Source organism: Molossus molossus, unplaced genomic scaffold, assembly GCF_014108415.1.
Source record: "Molossus molossus isolate mMolMol1 unplaced genomic scaffold, mMolMol1.p scaffold_m16_p_8, whole genome shotgun sequence".
In the NCBI taxonomy this organism is placed as follows: Eukaryota; Metazoa; Chordata; class Mammalia; order Chiroptera; family Molossidae; genus Molossus; species Molossus molossus.
This window is the reverse complement of record NW_023425402.1, coordinates 8,111,683-8,134,917: the sequence shown is the minus strand read 5'-3', so window position 1 is coordinate 8,134,917 and position 23,235 is coordinate 8,111,683. Positions and strand designations below refer to the sequence as shown.

Genomic DNA, 23,235 nt, shown 5'->3' with positions numbered 1-23,235 from the left:
CAATCATTAATAAATGATAGTACAAGAATAAATCCTGTGATTTGCATACTCACAACTGCAAACCCACTTTGCCCACCCTGTGTTTCCTTTGTCCAAAGCCGCAGTGTCTCCAGGGGCCATGCTGTCTCTGGCAGGATGGTTCTTTCTCTCACAGGACTTCCCCCTGCACTGTGAGGTGCTTAGCGCCCTGGCCTCAGCCAGTAGCTGCCAGTAGAGCCCCAGTCATTGCGAGACCCCCAGAATTCTCCCCTACTTCCCCAAGGCCTCTAGGGGAGGCAGCAGCTACCCCTAGCTGAGAAATAGTGGATGTACAGTTTTTATAAAAGGTTTGAAAACCACTGATCTCATCCAGCTTTCTTACTTTAGAGATAAGGAAACTGAGTCCCAGCCCTGGTTGGTTTGGCTCAGTGGTTAGAGTGTCAGTCACCAGACTGAAGGGTCTCAGGTTCGATTCCCAGTCAAGGGCACATACCTGGGTTGTAGGTTCAATCCTTGGCCCCGGTCAGGATCATGTGGGAGGCAACCAATTGATGTGTCTCTCTCACATTGATGTTTCTCTCTCTCTCCCTCTCCCTCCTTCCCACTCTCAAAAAAAAAAAAAAAAAAAATTTAATGGAAAAATATCCTCAGATGAGGATCAGCAAAGAAAAGAAAAGAGACAGGCCCAGGGAGAGGGGACCTGACTTGTCTTAGGTCACACACTGGGCTCAGGTTCTGACTTTCCTTTGCTGCAGCATTTCCCAATCTTTGCCTTAAGGAAGAATCACTCAGGGTCTAGTGTGTTTATTAAAATTCCAATGCCCAGGACAGTTCCCTAGGTTCCAGGCTGGGGCCCAGCCATCTGTGTTTAGTGCATCTCATACTTCACTGACTGCACAGACTGACTGCACAGCATCTCCTGGGGATCTCGTTACAATTCCAGGACTCCGCCGTTCTGTTTTTCACCAGCAACATGGAGATTCTGACCGTGCCGGTCCAGGGACCGCACTTTGAGTAGCAAGTCCCTGGGTGAATCCGTATGGTCAGGCAAGTTAGGGAATTACTTCCCAGGTCCTGGATGAGGGTTCAACTCTGGCTACAGGTTAGACTCACGCGAGGAGCTACAGAAAGGCCCAGGGCCAGGGCCCTCCCCCAGAAACTCTGTTGTGATTGGTTTGGGGGCCTCGCCGGGGCTGCAGGGTGTTTAAAAGTTCCTCAAGGAGTCTGATGATGGTCAAGGTAGAGGCACTGCCACAGTCCATTTCCAGGGAAAGGAGGCTTGTCCAGGTGCTGAACGCCGCAACCCCAGTGGGCGCGGGTCTCAGGCCCAGCTCTGCACGCAGACCTGATGGCTCGAGGGCTTCGTCAAGCGGAGGCCCCCCCTGGCCCAGCTCGTGAGTCGATAAAGGTGGCTGAATCTACACCGGGAGGGAGCTCCCCAGTCCTAGGGTGGAGTTCTGTGATGCTGGGGAGAGGTCCCCTGCCCCAGTCCTGCCTCATTTAATTGGTTTCGGCTGCCAGGCTTGTCTCCGAGATCCTGTCATCATTATAACGAGCTGCCAGGTAGCTGCCTGTCTCGGCGAAGCTGCTGCCAGCGCCTCCAGTGGGCATAGGTCGAGGCCTCTGCTTGGAAGAGGGGGTCCTGTGCGGTCAGTAACCTCCAGGGAAAGGACAGGCTGCTTATGAGGGTCCTAGGTCTGAGGGCAGAGATTGAGAGACACCAGAGGGGTGAGGGGCAACAAAAGGTTTCAGGTAAGTGCAGACCAGAGGGGCCGGTTCAGGATTAACAGCGGGATGTGGAGCTGTGGAGCTCGTCAGCGTGGCAGGGCGTCGGGACTGTGCCAGGAAGACCCCCTCGCCCTCCACGCTCCACACTCATGCCTACTTCGGGAAGCTCGTGCCCTTGGCCTGAGCCTCTGCTCCAGTGACAGAGACGGGGTCCTTCCAGGGTAAGAGCGCAGGCTCTGGAGTCAGACAGGCCAGGTTCCCTCTCCCTTGGCCACATGCTGCGTGTCCTCGTGCACATCACATTGTCTTTTTGAGCCTCAGTTTCCTTGGAGGTAAAACGGGAACACCGGTCGCACGGCACAGGGTTGTTGTGAGCCCCAGCGAGGATGTGTGCAGGCGGGCACGTGCTGAGGGCGCCCCGCTGACCACGCTCCCTTTTCTTTTGAAGGTCACGCTGCTCTCCTTTGCCGTGGAGTCGGAGTGCACATTTCTCGACTACATCAAAGGAGGGTGAGAAGAGAGGCAGCCTCAGGGAGAGGGAAGGGGCCTCAAACATGGGCATGAGCAGCTCTGGCCCCACCCCGGCCTCTGAGGCCCTGGCTGACGTCTGTGATCCTGGGCTCTGTCTGGGCAGCCCCTCGTGCCTGGGTTCAGACAACGCGCCCGGAGCCCTGCCTGCCCCTGGAGCCTGAGCGGCTGCAGAGGGCGTTCCTGGGCCATGCGGGCCAGCAGGTCCCATCAGATCCTAGTGCCCAGGTGCGGCCTGGAGGTGGTAGGGACTCCATGACAGAGTACCAAGGGATCAGGGAGGAGGAAGGAGCCCTGCCTGAGGAGTCATGAGGCCCAGGCTCTAGAGCCCTCTTTGCCCTGAATTTGCTGGATTCCTCTGGGCAGGTCACTTTTCCTCCCTGGGAATCGGTTTCCTCCTGCGAACACGAGAGGTTGGTGAATTCTCAGAGTCCTTCCTGCTCTGAGCTTCTGATACCTCTGGTCTTCTGGGGCTGTGGTTAACTTGCCTGTTGTCATCAGGGCCATATGAGGGGCAGAAGGGAACGGGAGATGAGCCAGGGAGTGGTCCCAGACCCAGCAGGTGGTCAAACATGGGTTTAAGGAGCAGAAAGAAGCAGAGGTTTTAGCATCCAGGCTAAGGCAGTTGCTCCAGCCAACAGCTCATGGAGAAAGAGCCTGACTCTGCCAAGGACAGGTGCCAGGTCAGAGTGTAGGTAGCCAAGAGCCCACAGGTGCAGGCAGGTGAGTAACTACACCTGTCTGGAAAGGAGACAGGTAGGGCAGCTGCCAAAGGTTCATCATAGCCAAGTGGGCACTTGGGTGCCTGGTTCTCCAGGGCAGAGGGAAAAGTTAGGGCCTGGGCAGCCACCCTCGCTCTCCCATGACATGATTGGGAGCTCTCCTTTAGCCACTGAGCACACCGTCCCTGCAGTCACCCAGAGCCTCTCCGCCCCCACGCCCTGCCCCTCCTGAGCCCACTCCCCACCCTGCCCTTGCTCCCTTCCCTCATCAAAACCTCTCTGTTCTCCACCCAGTAAGCAACCACCCCTTACATGTCATAGTAGCTGGTAATTTCCAACCAACCCTCATCCGCTTCGTCCTTCTCATTTATTTAAGACCCCAGTTTACAGAGCACAGTGGGCAGGGCGGGGAGGGTCTCCATCTTACATAGCTTTCCTGAGGCCACATGCCGGGCTAGTGGCAGGGTGCCTCCTGTCACCACATGCTGCCTTTCTTCCGCAGTGATGACTGGCCCAGGCGGGGTGGGACGCAGATGGGGACTGCTGAGTTAAAGGGCTGGGTGCCGTGACGTCTCCTGGAGAAGGAGCCTCAGAGGTGGGCGGGCTGCTGCGCAAAGCTGGCGCCTGGCGTGTTGGGCAAGTTCGGGCACTGGAGCCGCCCTGGCCCTCCCCTCCTCCACCCGCCCCATGCCTCTCTTCACACACTCTGGAGAGCCTGCGTGAGAGGCTGGCTCCAGGCATCGAGAGCCCGGCGTGCGTGTCCAGGCAGGCAGTGATGGAGACATCTGTCTAGGGATCCTCTCCTCCCTGACCTCCCTCCCCGGCCCACCTGGAGGAGTGGGGGTGCCTAGGGTATGGGCACCTCTTCCTTCACATCCGAGAAGGAGTCGGTTGCTCAGCAGCCTGTGTTCTGCCCTGCTGTGCCCTCAGGCAGGAGAGGTGAGCCTTCAGGGAGGAACTTTCCCACAAAAGTACGCACTTTCCAGTCCCTTCCTTCCCTGAGTCATTTCAGAACCCAGAGCAGGGAAGACTACTTAAGAATGAAGTCCTGTCTGTCCTTCGGCTATCGTCTTGCAGACCAGAACCACCCTCCCAAGGGCAGCCCAGGGAGCTGGGCTCTTCCCCTCCAAATGTTTCCTTTCCTCTAACAAAGATACAGTCTATATTCCACACTAAAAAGGTGACAAAGAACAGCAGATGTATAGGGTTGGTCAAATTCTATAACAAATAATTCCCCAACCTCAAGGCTTAGTACAAAAAATGGCTTATTTTTTATTCATGGGGTGGCAGAGATGAGCTGGGGGATGCTCCATACATTCACTCAGGGACCCAGGCTCTTGCCATCTTGTGGCTCCTTCTCCCTCAGAGCTTAGGGTCCGCTAGATGCTCTGTCCCCAGACAACAGATGAGGATGAAGAAATGTGGGGAGAAACGTCTCTGGCCAGCAGATGGCTTGCGTCTTTGGTTGCACGTCCTTCACACTTCCTAGGGGACAAAGGGTCCATGAGCAACAGCTCAGCTGTGTTCAGGTGGAGACAGGATTGTTGTTTCTAATAGGGACCATCTGAAAGGGACCATCTGCTAAATGCAGGTGAGGTGAGCCCAGCCTCATCTTACATCATCCTTGGCCCCAACCTAGAACCATCATAACAGAGTTTCCCCAAGTGTGAACCCAGAACTTCCCCCTCAGAATCCCAGATGAGGGCAGAGGACGTTCATTAAAGAAGCAGATTCTGGGCCCATCTCACCAGCTGAACTGGCATTCCTGAGATCTTCCTTTTATAAGCTCCCCTGGTGTCTGCTCACTCACTGCGGGAACCAGCGGACGGACTTTCTCGGGGCTCATGTCTTGTCAGCTTTGTTCTGTCAGCACAGAACCTGGAACAGCCAAACCCTCAGCAAACTCAACCCTGAATCCGAAGCCTCAAAACCTTTTTATTATGGTAAAATCCCAAACACATGCCAAAGTGGAGAGAAGGTATGCATAATACACCCCAGGTACCCTTCACCCAGATGCAACAATTACCCGCTCACGGCCAGTCTGTTCTGCCCACTCTCCCTTCCGCGCCATTATTTTGAAGCAAATCCCAGGCAGAGTTCATTCCCCCGAACACTTCAGGGCGCATCTCTGAAATACAAGGACTTTCTTTGTCAAACATAACCAAGTACCGCAGTCACACCTAAAAACTGGAAGTTCCTTAATACTGAATATCCAGTCCGTGTTCAGATTTCTCCAGTTGAGTTATAAAGTGTTTTAATTGGCTTATTTGAAGCAAAAGTCCAGACAAGATCCATATACAGGGATGGGCAAAAGTAGGTTTACAGTCATGAGAACACAAAACAGTTTATTCTTGTATTATTGTTTATTTGTATTACAACTGCAGACCTACTTTTGCCCACTCCTGCACTGCGGTTGGTTGGCTGGTCTCTCAACTCTCTTTTCATCTCTTGGTTCCCTGCGCCCACCCCCACCCCCACCCTGGGGCCCTCGAACCTGGAGCGTTTGCTAAGACAGCTTCCTACACCCACAGAGGGCTTCAGATTCGGTGGGTCTGCAGGACACTTAGGGCCCTCTAAGTCCCCAGGTGATCCTGCTACTGCTGGTCCACGGGTCTTCTCCCCAACTGGCGTTCACCGGCCAACCCCCCCTGGTGTCGTTGAACATGCTCCTCTGTCCCCTGTATTTCCTGTAAACAACTAGGTAGGTAGCCCTGGAGGCTCAGTCAGGTTAAGTTCAATTTTGAGGCAAGACAACTTCATGGGTGGCGTTTTGTTCTTCCCTCAGTAGATGCACAGTGTCTATTTGTCTCTCTCATTTGTCAAATAAGTTTTAACCCTGAATCTGACTCCAAATTTGAGCCAGAAGTAAGTGGGACTCAGTAGACTTCACTGGCCTCAGGTAGGCCCAGGGGCAGGTTCGGAGAGAAATAACTAAGGACCATCTCTCGCCAGCACAGGGCATCAGGATCCTCAGTGAGCTCTCACACTTCGACTCGGATCTCAGCAGGCCTTGGGGGAGGGTGCGGCTGGGGGCCTGTCCCAGTTTTCCAGATGGAGGGCCACGCACCCGGCAGGCAGGGGCGCGGTGGAGCCAGAGTTCCCACTCCCTCCAGGCTGTTCACCCTCCCCACCGCCCTGCTGTTCTCCTTCTTCTAGGACCCAGATCAACTTCACAGTGGCCATCGACTTCACGGCCTCCAATGGTGAGCGGGGGACGAGCAGGGGAGCTGGACTGGGGGAGCGGAGGGAGGGCTTTCCGGGCGGTGGCAGTTGGCCCCAGCTGGCAGCCAGGTCTCCCAGACTGGTCATCCTCACTGAAGAAGAGGTGCTTAGGCCTGGAGAGCCAAAGACAGAAACACGGCCACTATCAGATCTGGGCCCTGAGCCACAGCCTTGCTCTTGAGGACACCTAGTCTCCCCCTGGGGTGGGGGTGGGGGGATAGGACAGTGCCGCTCTGAGCCGTGGAGGGCCCTGGAGCAGGCACTTGCTCACAGGATCGAATCCCACACCCTCTGCAGTGCAGCCCCGGGCGGGGGAACGGAGTCGGGACTGAGCGCTGTGGTCCGGGCGGGCGAGGGCAGCCACACCACCCAGGGCCACAGTCCTCCGCTTGCTGGGGCTGCCCCGGCTCCTCCCCGCTCTGACCTGCTCCAGTACTGGGCTGGGACTGCGTCTCCAAGGGCCAGACTTTGTACTGTTAGAAGCATCGCAACCTGCTTTGGAGTCTGGACCCCTGTTAGTGGTGCTCAATGCTCATGTTTGTGCCAATCCGATGCCCAGGTCTCCTACTCCACAGGTGTTTCAGAAACCCCTAGCATCATAGATAGAGTGGCAGGATGCCAGAGTTGGGAGGGTCCTTAGTGACAATAACAGTGAGGAGAGTCATCATAACACCTGTTGAATCCTCTCAACAATCCTATGAGGTAGGGACTGTTATCATCCCCATTCTACAGAGGAGGAGACTGAGGCTGAGAGGCGAAGGAACTTACCCACGATCACACAGCCAGTAGCAGGTAGAGACAGGACTGGTACCTCTGCAGACTGTGCTGTCCTGCCTCTCACTAATAAATAAGTACAATATGAACAATGTTAGTGGTGACTGTGGATGAGGGAGGGGGAGGGAGGACTGGGAGGTTGTCACTCCCGGTGGACTGCTCAGGGAAGACCACACTGAGATGACAGGAGTAGCAACCGCAGAGGTGAGGGAGCGAGCCGTGTGTACATCTGCAGGAAAGTGTCCCGGAGCAGAGGGAACCACCACTGCCCAAGTCCTAGGGGGCTGAGTGAGTGACAGGGAGGGTGGTGGAGATGAGGGTGGAGGTAACCGGATCATGTAGGGGCCTGGTAAGGACTTTGGGGAGCCTCGGAGTGTTCTGAGCGGAGGAGGGGGGCCCGGAGCTGCCTGCAGATAGAGATGGTGCTGGCCCACCGGTGTGCTGAGCAGGCCGCAGCCGGGGGTCAGGTAGGGGTTGTCCTGCAGGCAAGACGTGGGGCTTGGAGTGTGCAGGCCAGCAATGCTCCATGTCCTCTGCCACAGGGAACCCCTCGCAGTCCACGTCCCTGCACTACATGAGCCCCTACCAGCTGAACGCCTACGCCCTGGCGCTGACCGCCGTCGGGGAGATCATCCAGCACTACGACAGTGACAAGATGTTCCCCGCCCTGGGCTTCGGGGCCAAGCTGCCCCCGGACGGCAGGGTGTCCCACGAGTTCCCGCTGGTAGGAGGCCTGGAGAAAGGGCTGAGGGTTGACCACGCTGGGGGAAGGGATGACGAGCTGGGGTGGGGTGCAGGGACTCAGGCGCAGCCTTGGGGGGCTGCCTGCCCGGCATGGGGAGTCTTGTGTCAGGGCCTCCAGAAACCCGCTCCCCACCCTGCTCACCAAGCACTCCCGTCCACGTCTGAAGCCACCCACCGTGGGCTCTGGCCTCCTTCCTGACAAGACCACGTGGAGGTGGAGTGGGTGTGTGGCGTCACTAGTCCTCAAGCCCCAGAAATGAGGATAGAGGGGTGTAGGTTGGGTGTGGACGACTGCGGGGAATTCCCTAATGGGTGCTGAGATGGGGGCCCTGTGGGGGTGACTCCTCAGGCCGCCTTCTCTCCCTCCCTGCCCTGCGCTGGGGACACTGCGGCGGTCACTGGATCACTCACAGTGACGCCCCTCACATGCCTGTGGGTGCCAAGCACTGTGCTGGGTACGGGACACGGGAGGATGGAGCAGCCCTGGCCCTTCCAGAGCTGCTTGGGTCCTGCCGTCATCTTCCAGCTGGCGGGGGGCTGGTCTGAGCAGGTGTAGAGTGGGGCGAGGAGCAGGGGCGGGCCCCCACCAGAGCATGCACTGCCCTTCAGGGCGGACCCTCCCTGGCCCACACCCTGCCCCACCCCTACAGAGAAGAGTGGAGAAGAGCCCAGGCCCGCTGTCCTCCGCCACCTGGTTATTCTCCCACTGACCCCGGCCACCACCTTCCCACCCCCCTTCCTGCCTGGGCTCAGCCTCCCCATCCCTGCCCCAGAACGGCAACCAGGAGAACCCCTCGTGCTGCGGCATCGACGGCATCCTGGAGGCCTACCACCGCAGCCTGCGCACCGTGCAGCTCTACGGCCCCACCAACTTCGCGCCGGTGGTCACCCACGTGGCCAGGTGGGTGCTGGGCCGCGGCCCCCATCCCGGCAGCCGCCAAGGCGTTGACCACACCTTCCCTCAGGAAGGTGGGAGGGAGTGTCTCTTCCCACTGACCTGCCTTTCAGGGAGCCCTGACCCTAGAGACCCCCTCCAGTCCAAGAGCTGTCCCCACCAGGGTGTTAAGGGCCCTTGTATGGGGGGTGGCATGCCCAGAGCCGCCCAGACAGACCTTGCCCGCCCCACCCCAGGAATGCGGCCGAGGTGCAGGATGGCTCCCAGTACTCCGTGCTGCTCATCATCACCGACGGGGTCATCTCGGACATGGCGCAGACCAAGGAGGCCATCGTCAACGTGAGCTTCGTGGGGGGACCCGGAACCCGAGGGACATGCTTTCCCATCCTTCAGGGAAACCTTGGGCCTGGTTGGTCCTCTCCCGCCCATTCTGGCTTCTGGCCGCAGCATCGGCGGGCCTGGCTCCCCACCCGCCTCTTAGCCACACAGGGGCCGCTCCCTCCAGTCACCTCCGGCTCCCTCATGAACCGGCTCTGAGACCTCAGCCTGGTCTGGCCAGGCAGAGTGTGGGCGCTCCAGGAGCCTGGCTCCCGCTGCGCCGTGGTCTCCGTGTATGGGCCCAGCCACAGAGGGCTTTCCCTCCAGGCCCACACACAAGGGTCCCACATGATGGAGGCCCGGGGCAGAGGGGGATGGGGTGTCTGGCAGAAGCAGGCCTGTGACCCAGATCCCTCTGCCTCCCTTCCTCTCTGGTGCCCGACCTCTGTGTCCCCGGGTCTGTGTCTGCAGCTGCCCTCTCTCCCTCTCCCCACCTGCCTGCATTTCTCTGTGTGTCTGTTCTTCTCCCCTCCATTTCTTCCCTGTCCTCCTGACTTTCTTCTTTGACCCACCCTCTGTCCCTATCCATGGTCTCTTCTTCCTTCTAACCGGCCCCTTGCTGGGTCCCAAGCACCCCATATCCTGCTGTCTCACAGGCTGCCAAACTGCCCATGTCCATCATCATCATCGGCGTGGGCCAGGCGGAGTTCGATGGTGAGTCCCCCTCCTCCCCCGTGCTGCCCCAGACGCTGCAGGCCCTTGAGAATGACCCTGTTCCAGAGAGTGAGCACTCACACTGGGCGTGGGGACTGTCTGGGTCGGCAGGCAGGGCGTCTGGGTGTTTGTTTGCACGGCGGCGTGTCAGGGTGTGGAGAGGAGGCCCCCAGTCACTGCTCCCTCTTCCAACCCTGTGAGCCCGGTGCGGGGGAGCCGGAAGCTGGGCTGGGGCACAGACTCACCTGGGTGGGCTCCTCCAGTCTCCTGGCCTCAGTTTCCCCATCGCTTACATGGGGTTCTGGTCTGACAGTCTCTGCCCTGGATGGGCCTGGGACTGGGGGGCATGTCCACTGTCCCCCCATTCCCACGCCCGTCCTTCCCACACAGCCATGGTGGAGCTGGACGGTGATGACATACGGATCTCCTCCCGGGGGAAGCTGGCTGAGCGGGACATTGTCCAGGTGAAGCCCAGCCCCTGCCTGCCCCTTCCACACTCCCTGCTGGGGCTTTTCTGGAAAGGACCCCGGAGGGAGGCGCGGGGAGCCCGAGTGGCCTGGCCGCCGCAGGAGGGAACAGGGGTCAGTCCTCAGGTCTCGTGGTCTCTGGGCTGGAATGTCTCAGCCATGTCCAAGACTCACCCCAACACCGTTGTTACCACCCCCCCACCCCCGGCCAGGCCTCCTGTCTCCTCCAGAGCACCAGCCTGGGTACTTGCACCTTCTGCTGTTTTCTGCTGGGCCCCTTCCCAGTGAGCAGGCAGGGCCCTGGAGGGGAGGGGACCTCAGTGTCGCTGCACCGCTGGGCTCATTGAACGGGTGTCTTAGCAGCTGCTTGTAGGGTGCAGACGTAGTGAGCAGAAAGTCCTGGTCCTCAGGGCGTCCCTGTCCAGTCCAGCCTCAGAGGCACCTCAGCAAGCACCCCCCCCCCCCCGGCATCCCCTGCAGACAGTCCTACTGCTTAGGAGATTTGGAATAAAAACACATTCTCCGTACCCCCTAGATTAAAAAAACTAGGGGTGGGCAGGGGTCGTTCCAGGTGTGGAGACCAGAGGGGGGCTAGCAACCAGAGCAGGGCAGTCTGGAGGTGGGACCGCGTAGGCAAAGGCCTGGAGGCGGGGGGCACCCCTGAAGGAAGCAGGGGGCCTGATTGAGGAAAGAGGAGCAGCAGGGTGGAAGAGACAGAGAGGCCTCTGCCGGGAGGGGAGGGAGGCTCCCGGGGGCTGGATTTCAGGAGCCAGGGGATTCGTTCAGCATTTCCTACCCTGCTAAGTGCCTGGGGCCGGGCCTCAGACTGAGGACGGTTCAGGGCCACATCCTGGCGTGGACCAGGTGCTCACTAAGTGTTCGAGTGAATGAAACAACAGACGTGATGACGTTTCCTCAGAGCATCCAAGTGGGCGGAGGCTGGGAGGAGAGGGACCAGATCAGGCCTAGCGATCTGGGGGCTGGGGTCCAGGCAGAGACCTTGCCTAACCCTGCCTTCCCCGCCGGCCAGTTCGTGCCCTTCAGGGACTACGTGGACCGCACGGGCAACCACGTGCTGAGCATGGCGCGCCTGGCCCGAGACGTGCTGGCCGAAATCCCGGACCAGCTGGTGTCCTACATGAAGGCAAAGGGCATCCGCCCGAGCCCCCCACCTGAGGCCCCGGCGGGCTCCCCCTCGCAGTCTCCAGCCCGCACACCCCCTGCCTCCCCCTGAACACACACATCTGAGCCTGGCCCACGGCGGGTGGCTGGGGCCCAGGGGGCCAGTAGAAGGGTACACGGGGTCCCTCGACCACCCTACAGTCTGCCCAGTCTAGCCTTTGGAACCCATGTGCCTGGGAGGCTGGCAGAGGGCGGGGCCTCTGGAGACTCCTTCCCAATTTCCTGGCTTCCCTTACGGCCCAAACCCAGTGAGTTGGGGGGTACAGGTGGTAGAGATGGGGTTCTCGGCCCCTGCTCTTCTCTTTTTCCCCTGACATTTGGTTCTAACCCAGCCAGGCAGGTTTTAACAATCAGGATGATTGGGGTCCCCCTCCGCCCGCTTGGACAGTCCCATCTGCTCCTGTATGGCCCTGAAGCCTGGGCTGGGCCTCCCTCCTCCAGGCCCCCTTCTCCCTATCCTCTTCCTTGCAGTCTACTCCTCTGCCTGGCCCCTGGCCCACCCCAGTATCTGTCCTGTCCCTGTCCCTGGGAACCCCATGAGGCTGGTGGGTTGGCAGGAACGCCTGGACATGCGACCTCCCAGGGACACTTGCTGCAGCGGGGACCCTACAGCTGCAGGGAGGGGAGGCTGTGACGGTGGACCCAGGCCACACGAGGGCCAGGAGCGGTGCCCCTCAGGCCCAGACGACACACAGACCCACAGGCCTCTCCCTGGAGCCCCCACCGTCCCCCAGAGGCCACCAGGATCTTTGGTGCCCACGCCTTTGCTGTCCACAAAGAGGCTGGGCAAGGAGCAGCCCTACCCCAGCACTCCCTCACTGCCCCTCTGTCCACAGGGACAGGAACCAGGAGCCCTGGGTTCAAGCCCTGGCTGCAGCCCTGGCTGCTCTGGGGACCCAAGCAAGGGCCTTCTGGGTCTCGGCTTCCACATCTGTAAGACAGGAGGGTTGACCAGATGGTCCCGGGGTTACCTTCTGCTCTGATGCCCGGAGAGTCCATTCAGCCCATGCCCAGCTTTCCCCATCCCACTGCCCACCAGTGCACCCTCTCACCCCAGGCCGTCTTGGCTCTAGGGTCACCCTGTTCCATCCTATCGTCACCTTAGTCCTTTAGCCTTGGGCTGTCATCTGAGCAGAAGCTCCTGCTCCTGCCATGGGAAAGGTGATTTCACCCCTGGGCCCACCCAGCTGCCCAGCCTTCACCCCGTGGGGCAGGCCATGCATGCCAGTCCCTCTGCCGCATGGGGCTCCTCAGCCCACTGAACGTCCTGTGCATGGGTGGAGACCAGGCCCCACCCTGTCTGCTCCTGACACCACTCCCTTCCTGTCATGCATGATGGTGGTGTTTTTATGCTGTCTGGTCCTGTGCCTGTGTCTGAGACAGTCTCTGTGTGGAATTTGCCTTAAATTGAAGTAAATTTGGTTCTTTTACTAAGGTTCCTTGTTTTCCTTTCTCCTGGGAAAAAAAGTGCAGAGGTTGCTGTTTGTCCAGGTTCTCATCTCTCTCTTTCTTCCATTCTTTTGTTTGGATTTACTGAGCAACTACTAGGTGCAGGGTCTGTATTAGGCACTAGGATGCAACAATGAATCAAGCACTGACCCTGTCTCCACATGGATAACAGACATAAATAAGACGGGGAAATGCTGCAAGCACACGAACAAACAGATAAACAACATAGTTTCAGGTGTGATAAGTTACAAAATGAAATTAGAATAAGAAGAGAGAGTAACAGGGTGGTATTTTATTTTATTTTATTTTATCCTCACCCGAGGACATTTTTCCACTTTTTGTTCAGATAGAGTGGGAGGGAAAGAGGGAGAGAAACATCGACGTGAAAGGGACACATCAAGTGGCTGCCTCCCGCACGACCCAACCAGGGCTGGGGACAAACTGCAACCGAGGTACACGCCCTTAGCGGGAACCGAACCCAGGTCTCTCTGGACTGTAGGCCAATGCTTTAACTGCTGAGCCAAACTGGCCAGGGCCAGGGTGGTATTTTAGATGAGGTGGTCACGGAGGGCCTCTCTGAGGAGGTGGCAGTTGATTCTGAAGGAAATGAGAGAGGGAGGCAAGAGAGTTCCAAGTAAAGGGAACAGCAAGTGCAAAGGTCCTGAGGTGGGAGCTTAGTGTGTTTGGAGGACAACAGGAGTCTGGTGTGTTCGGCTCTGCACTAGGAAGGGGTAGTGTAGATTAGGTCAGGGAGCTGGAGGATCCAGAAGGCATGGGCCTGGAAGGCTATGGAAGGCCTCGGCATGAGTCCGAGTGAAACAAGCAGCCACTGAGGAGGTGAAAGAGGTAACAAGATCGGATTATTCTCTTAAGTGGGAAAAACAAACAAACAAACAAATGAGAACTTTATTTAGATGTTAACATGTCCCCTTCCCCAAAACTAGTTCCATCTTAAAAAATGAAATTAATATATATATATATATATATATATATATATATATATATAAAATAAAGCCAGTGGGTCACTTAATTGCACTTGATCACTCATTCGCTCATCTTTCAACAAGTACTGACTGACGTTAGTGCCCGGGCTCGCTCACATTTGGAGACACGCTCACATGGCTGCACCCTCAGGGAGCTACCCTTGCTCTGCAGCTGTGCGCAGGACCTCCTACCACCCTGGGGTCCCGAGGCCAAGCCAGAGGGAGGGCCAGGGTCTGTGGGCACCGGAGTGCTCCTCCGTGCGGCGGCCCCGCCACGTCTCCCTCCCAGGATGACTGTGTGGCCAGAGGAGTGACATGTAGACATGCCCACGTGAAGCGTGTGCCGTGCACAGGACCTGCTGCACTTCAGCACACACCAAACACCACTTGCCCCTTTGTCCCTCTTCACATAAATCACTGTGGCCATCGGGGACCTGGCTGCTCTCAAGCCTCCAGAAAGCATTCCCGACCTGCACATCACAAGACACTTGGTACTAATTCTACCAAAGTCTGGGACTTGTTTACGTCTTAGGATCTTGTAGTAAATTAGCTAATTCCTAGCTGTCCCTGTAATTAGCTGCCCCTCTGACTTGCTTTGAGTGGGAGCTGGGTGGAGCCACGGTTCAGAAAGAGGGAAGTTCCCATAAGCGGGGGCCCATTTTACCTCCCCTCGGGCGCCTGTGGGAGAACTCTGGAGGAGGTACCCCTGGGAGGAGTACCCCTGGGAGGAGTACCCCTGGGAGGAGGTACCCCTGGGAGGAGGTACCCTGGGAGGAGGTACCCCTGGGAGGAGGTACCCCTGGGAGGAGTACCCCTGGGAGGAGGTACCCCTGGGAGGAGTACCCCTGGGAGGAGTACCCCTGGGAGGAGGTACCCTGGGAGGAGTACCCCTGGGAGGAGTACCCCTGGGAGGAGGTACCCTGGGAGGAGTACCCCTGGGAGGAGTACCCCTGGGAGGAGGTACCCCTGGGAGGAGTACCTCTGGGAGGAGGTACCCTGGGAGGAGTACCCCTGGGAGGAGTACCCCTGGGAGGAGGTACCCTGGGAGGAGTACTCCTGGGAGGAGGTACCCTGGGAGGAGTACCCCTGGGAGGAGGATTGAGGCTGAGCCACTGCCTCAGGCGGCCAGAGCATCTTCACTGTGCTCAACGCTGTAACTCCTCTCCCTCTCCTGGCCTCCTTCCCGAGATGGTTCCACGGGACACTGGGGCCCTGGCATGGATGTCAGGAAACGGCCCGCTCTGAGTGCCTCTCAGAAAACCCCGTGGTTTTTGCCGTAGAGACCAGTTTGACTTGGTCCGACACAGTGGTTTTGACCTTGGGGTCAGTGTGTGTGTGTGTGTGTGTGTGTGTGTGTGTGTGTGTAGCACTATACCAAGCAGACCATGTTGTATTGGGAATTTCAATGAAGACAATCTCTCAGACCAACAAGCAGGCCTGAGGCCTACTCCCAGGAGGCCAGAAGGAAGGCCTAGACATGGGGGAGGAGAGATGGTAACCTCCAGATACTCTGAAGAGAAGGAAGGGCCTCCAAAAGGGCTCTCCCAGCCATGTCATAAAGAGAAACCACAGAGCAGAAAGGAGGGTGCTCAGAGATTCCCAGGCCCAGACTCTCGGCTCCATGGTTGACGTTATTTGTGCTCCTGCATCGGGTTAGAGGGTTGTGTGTGACAGCTGGGGGAGGGCCGGCAGAGAAGGTAGTGGCTGTTGGGGTGAGGAACCGGCATGTGGGGGTGGGGGTTTGGACTCCGGCCACCACCAACAGCATGAGCCCATTGGCCAGTAGCCGCACCAGCAGGATGAGGCCAAAGAGTCAAGTCAGAGCAGTCACATGGGTGGCTGTGAGCCTGGTGGGGACCGTGGCACTGGGCTCCATTCTGCTCTGGACGCACAAGGGCAGCGTGGAAACCCGTCCGGGGGCCGCCTCCCTCTCTCCCCTGCTGAGCCCCACTCTGCTCACAGACCCCGTGTGCAGGAGATGCCCTGACATGCATTAGCCCCTCGCCACAACCTGGAGGCACAGGCTCTGGAGCACCCTGGGTTCAAGTCCTGCCTCTGCTACTTGGTGCTCCATGACCTTGGGAAAATCACCTAATGCTTCTCTACCTCAGTTTCCTCAACTGTAAAGAAGTGAGGTAACAAAGAAAACACAACGGATGTCAATAGTAAGTGTCACCAAAGGGCGAGATTCAGGTAATTTCCTTTTTCTTTTTAATTTTTTATTTCTAAAATTTCTTCATTGAGTACAAATGGAATCTGATAAATGAATATCATGGATATAGAGATAGATGTACATTTTCTTTTTTTAAGTAAACTTTGCCCTGACCGTGAAACAGGCAGATTTTATTTTAAAAATATTTTTACTGATTTTTTTTTTTTTTTATCCTCACCCAAGGACATTTTTTTTCCATTTTTTGTTCAGGTAGAGTGGGAGGGAGAGAGAGGAACAGAGAGAGAGAAAGAAACATCGATGTGAAGGGACACATCGAGTGGTTGCCACCCGCACAACCGACCAGGGCCGGGGACAAACTGCAACCGAAGTACGTGCCCTTAGCGGGAACCGAACCCGGGTCTCTCAGGACCGCAGGCCGACGCTCTAACCGCTGAGCCAAACCGGCCAGGGCTAGTTTTACTGATTTTTAAAGAGAAAGAAAGGAGAGAGAGAGAGACAGAAACACTGATTCTCCTTCTGGGGCTTGAGCCCGAAGCCCAGGCAGGTGCCCGGAGTGGGGATTGAATCGGGACCTCCTGGTGCACAGAAGGACACCCAGTCAACAGCCAACCAGCCAGGGCTGAAACAGGCAGACTTTCATTTGAGGTTCAAGTAAGAAAGAGGATGCAAAAGGGCTTTAGAAGGGGTCAAATCCAGACCACTGGTTCCCAAATTTGTCTGCACATTAGACTCATCTGAGGCGTTTCAAACATACTAACACATGGGTCCCACCCTAGGGACGCGACTCAGTTGGTCTGGGCTTTGGCAGGCGGCTCTGCGGGGCAGGCCGGCGTGGAAACCACTGCCCTCTGTGGCTGGTTGTCAGCTCTTCCTCCTCACCCCGACTCCATCCCACATGCCACATGCTGGGGCGGGGGGGGGGGGGGGGTCCGATTGAGAGGACTCGGCCTGGGAGACGGGTCAAGCCCCGGGGCTAATGTCTCCACCTGCTACCCTGAAGAGCAGACATGGATGCCTCTCGCCTTTAGTCGGGAAAGGCTTGCCTGTTAACTCAATGAATAAATATTTCCTGAGTGTTAACCCTGAGCCAGGTCCCGGGGATCCAGCAACAAACAAGGCAGAACAGAGGGGTCCTCATTCCAGTTCCTATCCCCTTTCCCCCACACTGGGGACAGGGCTGGAGACCCCTCTCTAACTGGCTCAGAGCCGGGCCTGGAGGTCCCCTGAGCCCCTCTGCAGATCCTGCCTGAAGAACCCGCTTGGTCTCTGGGACCTGAGGACCTCAGGCCTGAGGACAGCTGGGAAGAGACCAGAGAGGGGCCTCGGTGGGTTCTGCCACCAGCACTTTCTCAGCTCCCAGACTTGTGCCAGGGAAGGAGGGAGAGAGAGACCAGCCCCAATCCCTCCCCACCCCCAGGACTTGTCACTGCTTTGGTATTCCTTCCACCTGGCCCAGCCCTGCCACCGGGGCCTGATGAGGGAGGAGGGGAGGAGAGGGAAGGAGAGGCTCAGGGACCCACCTGCTCCCCTAGCATCCGTCCAACCATCCCTTCCCATAGGTTGAGCTAGTGGGCGCTGGAGCCTGGGTTCAAACCCCGCTGGTTACGTGCCTGTGGACAAGTTACTCAATCCTCTGTGCCTCACATTCTTCATCTGTAAAAACGGGGCTAGGAACAGGCCCCGTCTCATGGGCTTTATGTGAGGATGAAATGGTACAGTTAAGTGTTCAGAACAGCGCTTGGCCCATAGTAGGTGCTTGGTAAGTGATGGCTGTGTTCTGCTCCTGCTCCCCCTCCGTTCCAAAAAGCTCTACCCCTGCCCAGGCTCCATGTATCCCCCGCCCACCCTCTCACCCCACACCCTGAGCCCCATCACCCCGTTCCACGCTCCTTTTCTTAATCAGCCTCAAGCTAAGTTGTGACCTGATCCCCCTTGGCTGACATGTGTTGAGAACTCACCTCTTGCCCCAAAGTTCACTCTGGAGTCTACCTTGAGTCCCTCCTGCCGTCTCCTCGCCTGCCTCATGCTGCTCCGAGGTTCCTGGGCTCTGCTTGCTGACTTGAACCCTGTGACTCTGCACAGAGAAAGCCAGGCTCTGGCCAGGTGTGCAGTCCCCTCCAGCACCACCTCTGGGGAGCCTCGCTGGCTGCCTGACAAGGGGCAGAGCTGAGAGGGGAGGGGCGGGCCCCGGGCCACTTGTATACTGGGTCCCCCAGAGGACAGGGCTCTATCCGCTCTCCCAGCCGCCCCAGGAATCACACCCTACCTGCTTCATTAACTCACTGACCCCCAGGACAGAGGTGTTGGTGCCTGCCAGGTCCCTGGGCCAAAAGCTTCAGCAGGACCTGCCCCACCCCTGCCCCGGGCCGGGGATCACTCACTACAGCTCACCTCTTCTGTCTTTCTCTGAGCACTATCGCCCGGAGACTGCCCAGAGCAGGCCAGGCTGACCGAGGGGATCCAGGAGGGGAAGACACTGGGGGAGAGAGAATCAGCGAGGGGCCAGGAACAGAACAGGCTGGGCCACGGGCATGGTCCTGCGTAGTCTAGAGGTCAAAAGGGGCCCAGTAAGGGCATCTGGACCAGGCTTCGGTGGCTTCTGATGCCTGCATTTCTCCACCTCACCTCGTGCCTGGCTGTGCTTGTGTGCCTCCAGTGACGGAGAGCTCACTGCCACCGAGGCATCCCTTGTAGGACCGAGCAGAGGGATGGGGCCACGAGCGAAGACGGATTCAACAGGTGGGAAGGCTCCGTCCTGTCTCCTGCCCTCCCGCTTTCTCCTTTCTCTCTCTCTGCATCTCTCTGCATGTCTTTGCTTGTCTCTCTATGAAACTGGGGCTTCCTCTAACTCAGCTGAAGAAGTCACCCGAATGAGTACCAAGTGCCACGCTCGGTGCCCTGCACACACCGGACGGCAGTGGGAGGTGCACATTGCTGTGGTCACCAGGCCGGGACAGACATCTGCAGTGAACACAGCGGCAGGAGACCGGCCAGAAGCCATCTCTAGTCTCTCAGAGCAAGCTCCCCAGGGCACCGAAAACCCTTGCAGGAGGCCAGTGTCGTGCAATTCTGGGAACGCCCACAGAGCCCATGAGTGAGCAAATCCAGTTTCCCCAGCTGCTCCCCAGACCCCCACCTGTCACACCCCAGCTGTGCCTCGAGGGCATCCAGAGATTGACACCTCCGGGCAGAGGGCTGCACCAGGGGGCACCTGGCATTGGAACGAGTTGGGGGGGTCACCAAATGTGAACCCTTAGAGGCAGACCTTGGGGAAGGGCCAGGGCTCAGGGAGACAGGGCGGACAGGCCATCAGAGCACTGCTGTCCCCGGGAATCGGGTTCTTCCCGGAGGGAACTCCAAGCCTGCAAACAGCTACACGTGTGAGACAAGTTCACAGGCTTCGCCCGGCACAGGACGGCGGGGCCACGTTAATGAACAGAGTGCTTTGTCATTAACAGGCGGTACCAATTAGTAATCAGCACCAAAGCAAGATCCTTGAAAAGTCTCTTTCCTCCCCCTCAGCAGTTATTTTTATTTCTGACTATATAGGAATACCCAGTCATTGTAGATCTGAAAATACAAATACTTATAAAAAGGAAAATAACACTCCCTCCCACATTCACCCTATAATTTTACCACCCAGAGATGTGTTGCCAATATTGTGGTGTATTTTCCTTAAGTTGTTAGACTTTCCCTTCCTTTAGAGAGTCCCCCCCCCCCCAGGATTATTTACTCAGCAAAGCCCTTCCCCAGAGAGCACAGCCCCTGCCCCGCGAGCGAGTCCTGCCCCGAGGGGATTCTCCTGAACTCCCACGCTGGCCTCTGCTGGTGCTGTGTCCAGGCGGGGGGACAGGAGCTGCGGAACAGGAAACGCAGCGGGGTGGCGTCCCCCAGGCCAGGTGGTCAGGAGCAGCAGCCGGCTTTCTTCGGCGGCCTCTCAGGGGCCACCTCCACCAGAGAGCCCTTCAGGCGGTCTTCTTGCATCTTGAGTGACCTGCACGACCACACCCAGGCCTCAGTCCTCTCTCAGCTCCCAGGGGCAACAGGGGGGAGCCTGTGGGTGCAGCTGGGAGGCTGGAGGGCTGCACCCCTGAGCTTCTCTCTCCTACTTGCTCTGCCCCTGCCCTACATTCCACATGGCACCAGAAAAACGGGGCCACAAACACTTTGGCTTCTGTCCCTTTTCTGTCATTCTTCCCAGCCTGCTATGTGCCAGGCACTGTGCAAGGGACTCTGATCACGACACTGAAGCCAGCATGTCTTGGCCTTGAGCAGCGAGAGAGGCAGAGAGGAGACAGATTGATCAGGACCCAGGAATGGGGACTTCACACCAGGTCCTGGAGGGATTAGAAAGGAAGCAGGCAGTGGACGGGCTGAGACGCAGCCGTGGACAAGGGCTCGCTAGCAGGAAAGGGGGTGCATCCCGGGCAGAGAGCAAAGGCTCAGTGTTAAGAGAAAGCTTGGGAAAGTCAAAGAAGCGCACGTTCACTCATTCACAATGTGTTTACTATGTGCTGGACACTTTGCTGAGTCCCAGAGCTGAGGACGGAATGCGCAGAAAGAAGCCCCGACCGCGGGCGGGCGTTCAGGGTTCAGTGCGCCTGGGGAAAGAGCCTGGGCTTTTATCCTAAAGCAAAGGGAAGTCATTGAGCAGGTTTTTGCCAGAGGGCATCATGACTAAACAAGTTTACAGATTAGCAAATCACTGTAGTCATTTTGTCAGAGAAGGAGCTTAGAGACCAACCGATCTGATACCCCTCCCTCTTACTCATTCCATGCATTCATTGAGCACCTACTATTCCAGGCCCTGCCCTTTAGGATCTACAGCCCAGGGAGGGAGGAGGCAGGCAAATGCACGTGTAATTACAATATGTCCCGAAGTGCTTTGAAGGACATAGACAGAGAGACCTGTGATCCAGAACAGTGGTAGGAGGGGGTGTGGTCAGGGGAGCCCCTCTGAGTGGCTGAAGCTTAGTGAATGTGGGGTGTGTGTGTGTGTGTGTGTGTGCATGTCCTGTGCACGCACATGCAGGGAGATGGCCCTGGAGACCATGCAGGACATTGTGAGGCATTTGGATTTTATTCTAAATCCAGTGGAAGTCACTAGAAGTTTGGAAACACTTTACCGATGAGAAAACTGAGGCTCAGAGAGGGGACGTGTTTGGGGAGGTGATATAGTGAATGGGACTGCTGGAACTGGAGTCGGGAGACTCTCCACACAGTGCTCTCTCCGTCCCTACACTGCTGAGCCCTGTGTTCCATAGGAACTTCCCACACTAGTGGGCTGAAGGCTGCCCGGAGGGCTCTGGGTGGGAAGCGGCGGGGTGGCGCTCACCTGGCCAGGTTCACCATGGGCTCCAGGATGTTGTGACCCAGGGCAGCGCTGCACTCTTCAAAGGAGATGCCCATCTCCTGCAAACCAGACGGACAAGCTACGGTGCCTTGGGGAGACACGGAGTCCAGGCAGCAGCCCCCACCAAAAGACTGGCCAACCCCAAAGGGTAGGCAGCCCCATCTCCACGTAGCCCCTTGTCCCCCTGCCTCGCCCCTCTGCCCACTGCCCCTCCACCCTGGCTGGCCAAGGTGTCACAGATGACATCCCGGAAACATTCTACATTCAGAGTGATGGTGGGAAGGAAGCCAGTGTCCCAACTTGGAGAAATGTCCTTGATATCTTTAAATCATTTGTTATGTTTTTTTTTGTTTTTTTTTAATGTTTAAGGGGGGAAATATTAGAAAAGATAGCATTAAAAAGTTCAAGATACAACCCGGCTGGTGTGGCTCAGTGGTTGAGCATCGACCCATGCACCAAGAGGTCGTCAGATCAATTCCCGGTCAGGGCACGTGCCCAGGTTGTGAGCCCGGTCACCAGTTGGGGGCATGCAGGAGGCGGCCAATCAATGTTCTCTCTCATTAATGTTTCTATCTCTCTCTCTCTTTCCCTTCCTCTCTCTCTCTAATATCAATAAAGAAAACAATTGTTTTAAATACAAAATATATACCACTCCCGTCAGCATATATATTTCCATCCTGTTATATAACCCTTTTAGTGTGTGTGGGGGTGGGGGCTACACGTCATTCTAGGTTAAGCCAATGAAACTGCAGTTTTGTCCCTGAACAGTCTAATATCAGCAGTCTCATTAGGGGCCAACCTACCCTGTACTCAGATTTGCAGCTGCTTTTCTGACTTCACAGTGTAGTGTGAACACTTCTTCCACACCCTTGCATGTGTTCCCAGGACCTCAGTGGTAGATGCCGGCCTCACAGGAGCCCGCGATTTAACCGCCAACTGCCGCCCAATGTTTATCCTTATAAATACTACTGTAAACATCATCCTCTGGTTCTACATTGTACACAGGCATCCATTACGTTATTCTCCGGTTATTATTTCTGCTGCTTTTAGGATAAATTGCTAGAGGAGGAATTACGATGTCAAAGAGATGAGCTACTACTTTTAAGAGGAAAACATTCCCACCGAGCAGGCGCCGCAGTGACGACCTCAGGGCTATGAGAAGTGGGAAGAGAAATGGGAAGGAAATACCAAGTGAAATGCCAGGAGGGTATCAGAGGTGCGGCAAGGGGTGGACTCTTTTCTCCTTTTCCTTTATTGTTTTCCAGACTTTCTGAAATGTGGTCAAATTCTGTTCATAAATAAATAGTACCCGCTGGTGGTGAGCCCTTTGATGTTAATCTTCCTGGGGAAGAATTTGAGTCTTAAAATAGATTAAATTAGAAGGAATGTTATGTTAATTAGAGACCAGAGATAAAATTAAGATTTGATTGGGCATTTTAAGTGAAGCATCTAAAACCTTTTTACTCTGAAGATATTTTTTATGTAGGTCAGGACATTGGGTGGGGATCTGCTAATTCAGCAGTGGGGCTCACTGCCATGCCCGCCATGACAGCCTCCTGCTTGGGTCCAAGGCTGGGGTGGCGGGGGGCAGAGGTGGCCAGGCTGCCGTCCACTCTGACCTGGCCTTTGGCCGGGCAGGGGCAGAAATGGCCAATGAGTCCTTCTTGGTCGCCCAGACCAGAGTGACCTACTCACTACCCTCCAGGGAAGGGTCTGCCCAGTCCAGGCTCGGGGAGAGGCTGAGACCCACGTGCTCACCTGGGCCAGTTTCTGCCCAGCCTCGGTGGACACCCGCCGCTCCTCATCACAGTCCATCTTGTTTCCCAAGAGAAGAATGGCTACTCCATCGGACCCGGAGTCCTGCGCACAGAACACATTCCCTCAGCCACACACGCTGGGTGCCCGCTGTGAGCCAGGCCCTGGGTGGAGCTGGCCTTGACCTCCAGGAAGCTGGCAGTGTGACTCCTCCACCCCACACGCCCACTTTTCCATGTCACACTCACT

The 23,235-nt window shown here is 57.0% G+C and overlaps 2 protein-coding genes and 1 long non-coding RNA gene across 4 annotated transcripts in view; 1 reads left to right on the top strand and 2 right to left on the bottom strand.

Annotated features, from left to right (window-relative positions):
• The window catches only part of CPNE5 (copine 5), an 83,988-nt gene extending 72,663 nt beyond the window's left edge, over window positions 1-11,325 (top strand). For both annotated transcript variants that reach the window (XM_036248896.1, XM_036248895.1), the window contains 8 exons: window positions 2,156-2,217; window positions 6,114-6,160; window positions 7,496-7,677; window positions 8,471-8,598; window positions 8,829-8,931; window positions 9,567-9,624; window positions 10,015-10,088; window positions 11,122-11,325. In XM_036248896.1, coding sequence (XP_036104789.1) covers window positions 2,156-2,217; window positions 6,114-6,160; window positions 7,496-7,677; window positions 8,471-8,598; window positions 8,829-8,931; window positions 9,567-9,624; window positions 10,015-10,088; window positions 11,122-11,325 — 858 coding nt within the window. The remainder of the gene's footprint in view (window positions 1-2,155; window positions 2,218-6,113; window positions 6,161-7,495; window positions 7,678-8,470; window positions 8,599-8,828; window positions 8,932-9,566; window positions 9,625-10,014; window positions 10,089-11,121) is intronic.
• Window positions 6,205-12,716, bottom strand: LOC118621573. Its single transcript, XR_004957729.1, has 4 exons — window positions 12,374-12,716; window positions 10,888-11,030; window positions 6,948-7,019; window positions 6,205-6,292 (listed from the first exon to the last, which is right to left on the bottom strand). It is a non-coding gene; the product is annotated as an uncharacterized LOC118621573 (long non-coding RNA).
• A 6,826-nt stretch (window positions 12,717-19,542) lies between these two features.
• Window positions 19,543-23,203, bottom strand: LOC118621424 (ras-related protein Rab-44-like). Its single transcript, XM_036248729.1, has 3 exons — window positions 22,990-23,203; window positions 21,214-21,290; window positions 19,543-19,872 (listed from the first exon to the last, which is right to left on the bottom strand). The coding sequence occupies exons 1-3, from the start codon at window positions 23,044-23,046 to the stop codon at window positions 19,782-19,784; spliced, it is 225 nt and encodes a 74-aa protein (XP_036104622.1). The 5' UTR covers window positions 23,047-23,203; the 3' UTR covers window positions 19,543-19,781.
• Between the last annotated feature and the right edge of the window lie 32 nt (window positions 23,204-23,235).

Bases quoted from the DNA above. Each gene is read 5' to 3' on its own strand.
- LOC118621424 (XM_036248729.1), bottom strand. From the start codon at position 23,046: ATGGACTGTGATGAGGAGCGGCGGGTGTCCACCGAGGCTGGGCAGAAA. The intron at 21,291-22,989 runs GTGAGCACGTGG...TCTGGTTTGCAG, and splicing joins CTGGGCAGAAACTGGCCCAG to GAGATGGGCATCTCCTTTGA. The intron at 19,873-21,213 runs GTGAGCGCCACC...GTGGTCGTGCAG, and splicing joins CCCATGGTGAACCTGGCCAG to GTCACTCAAGATGCAAGAAG.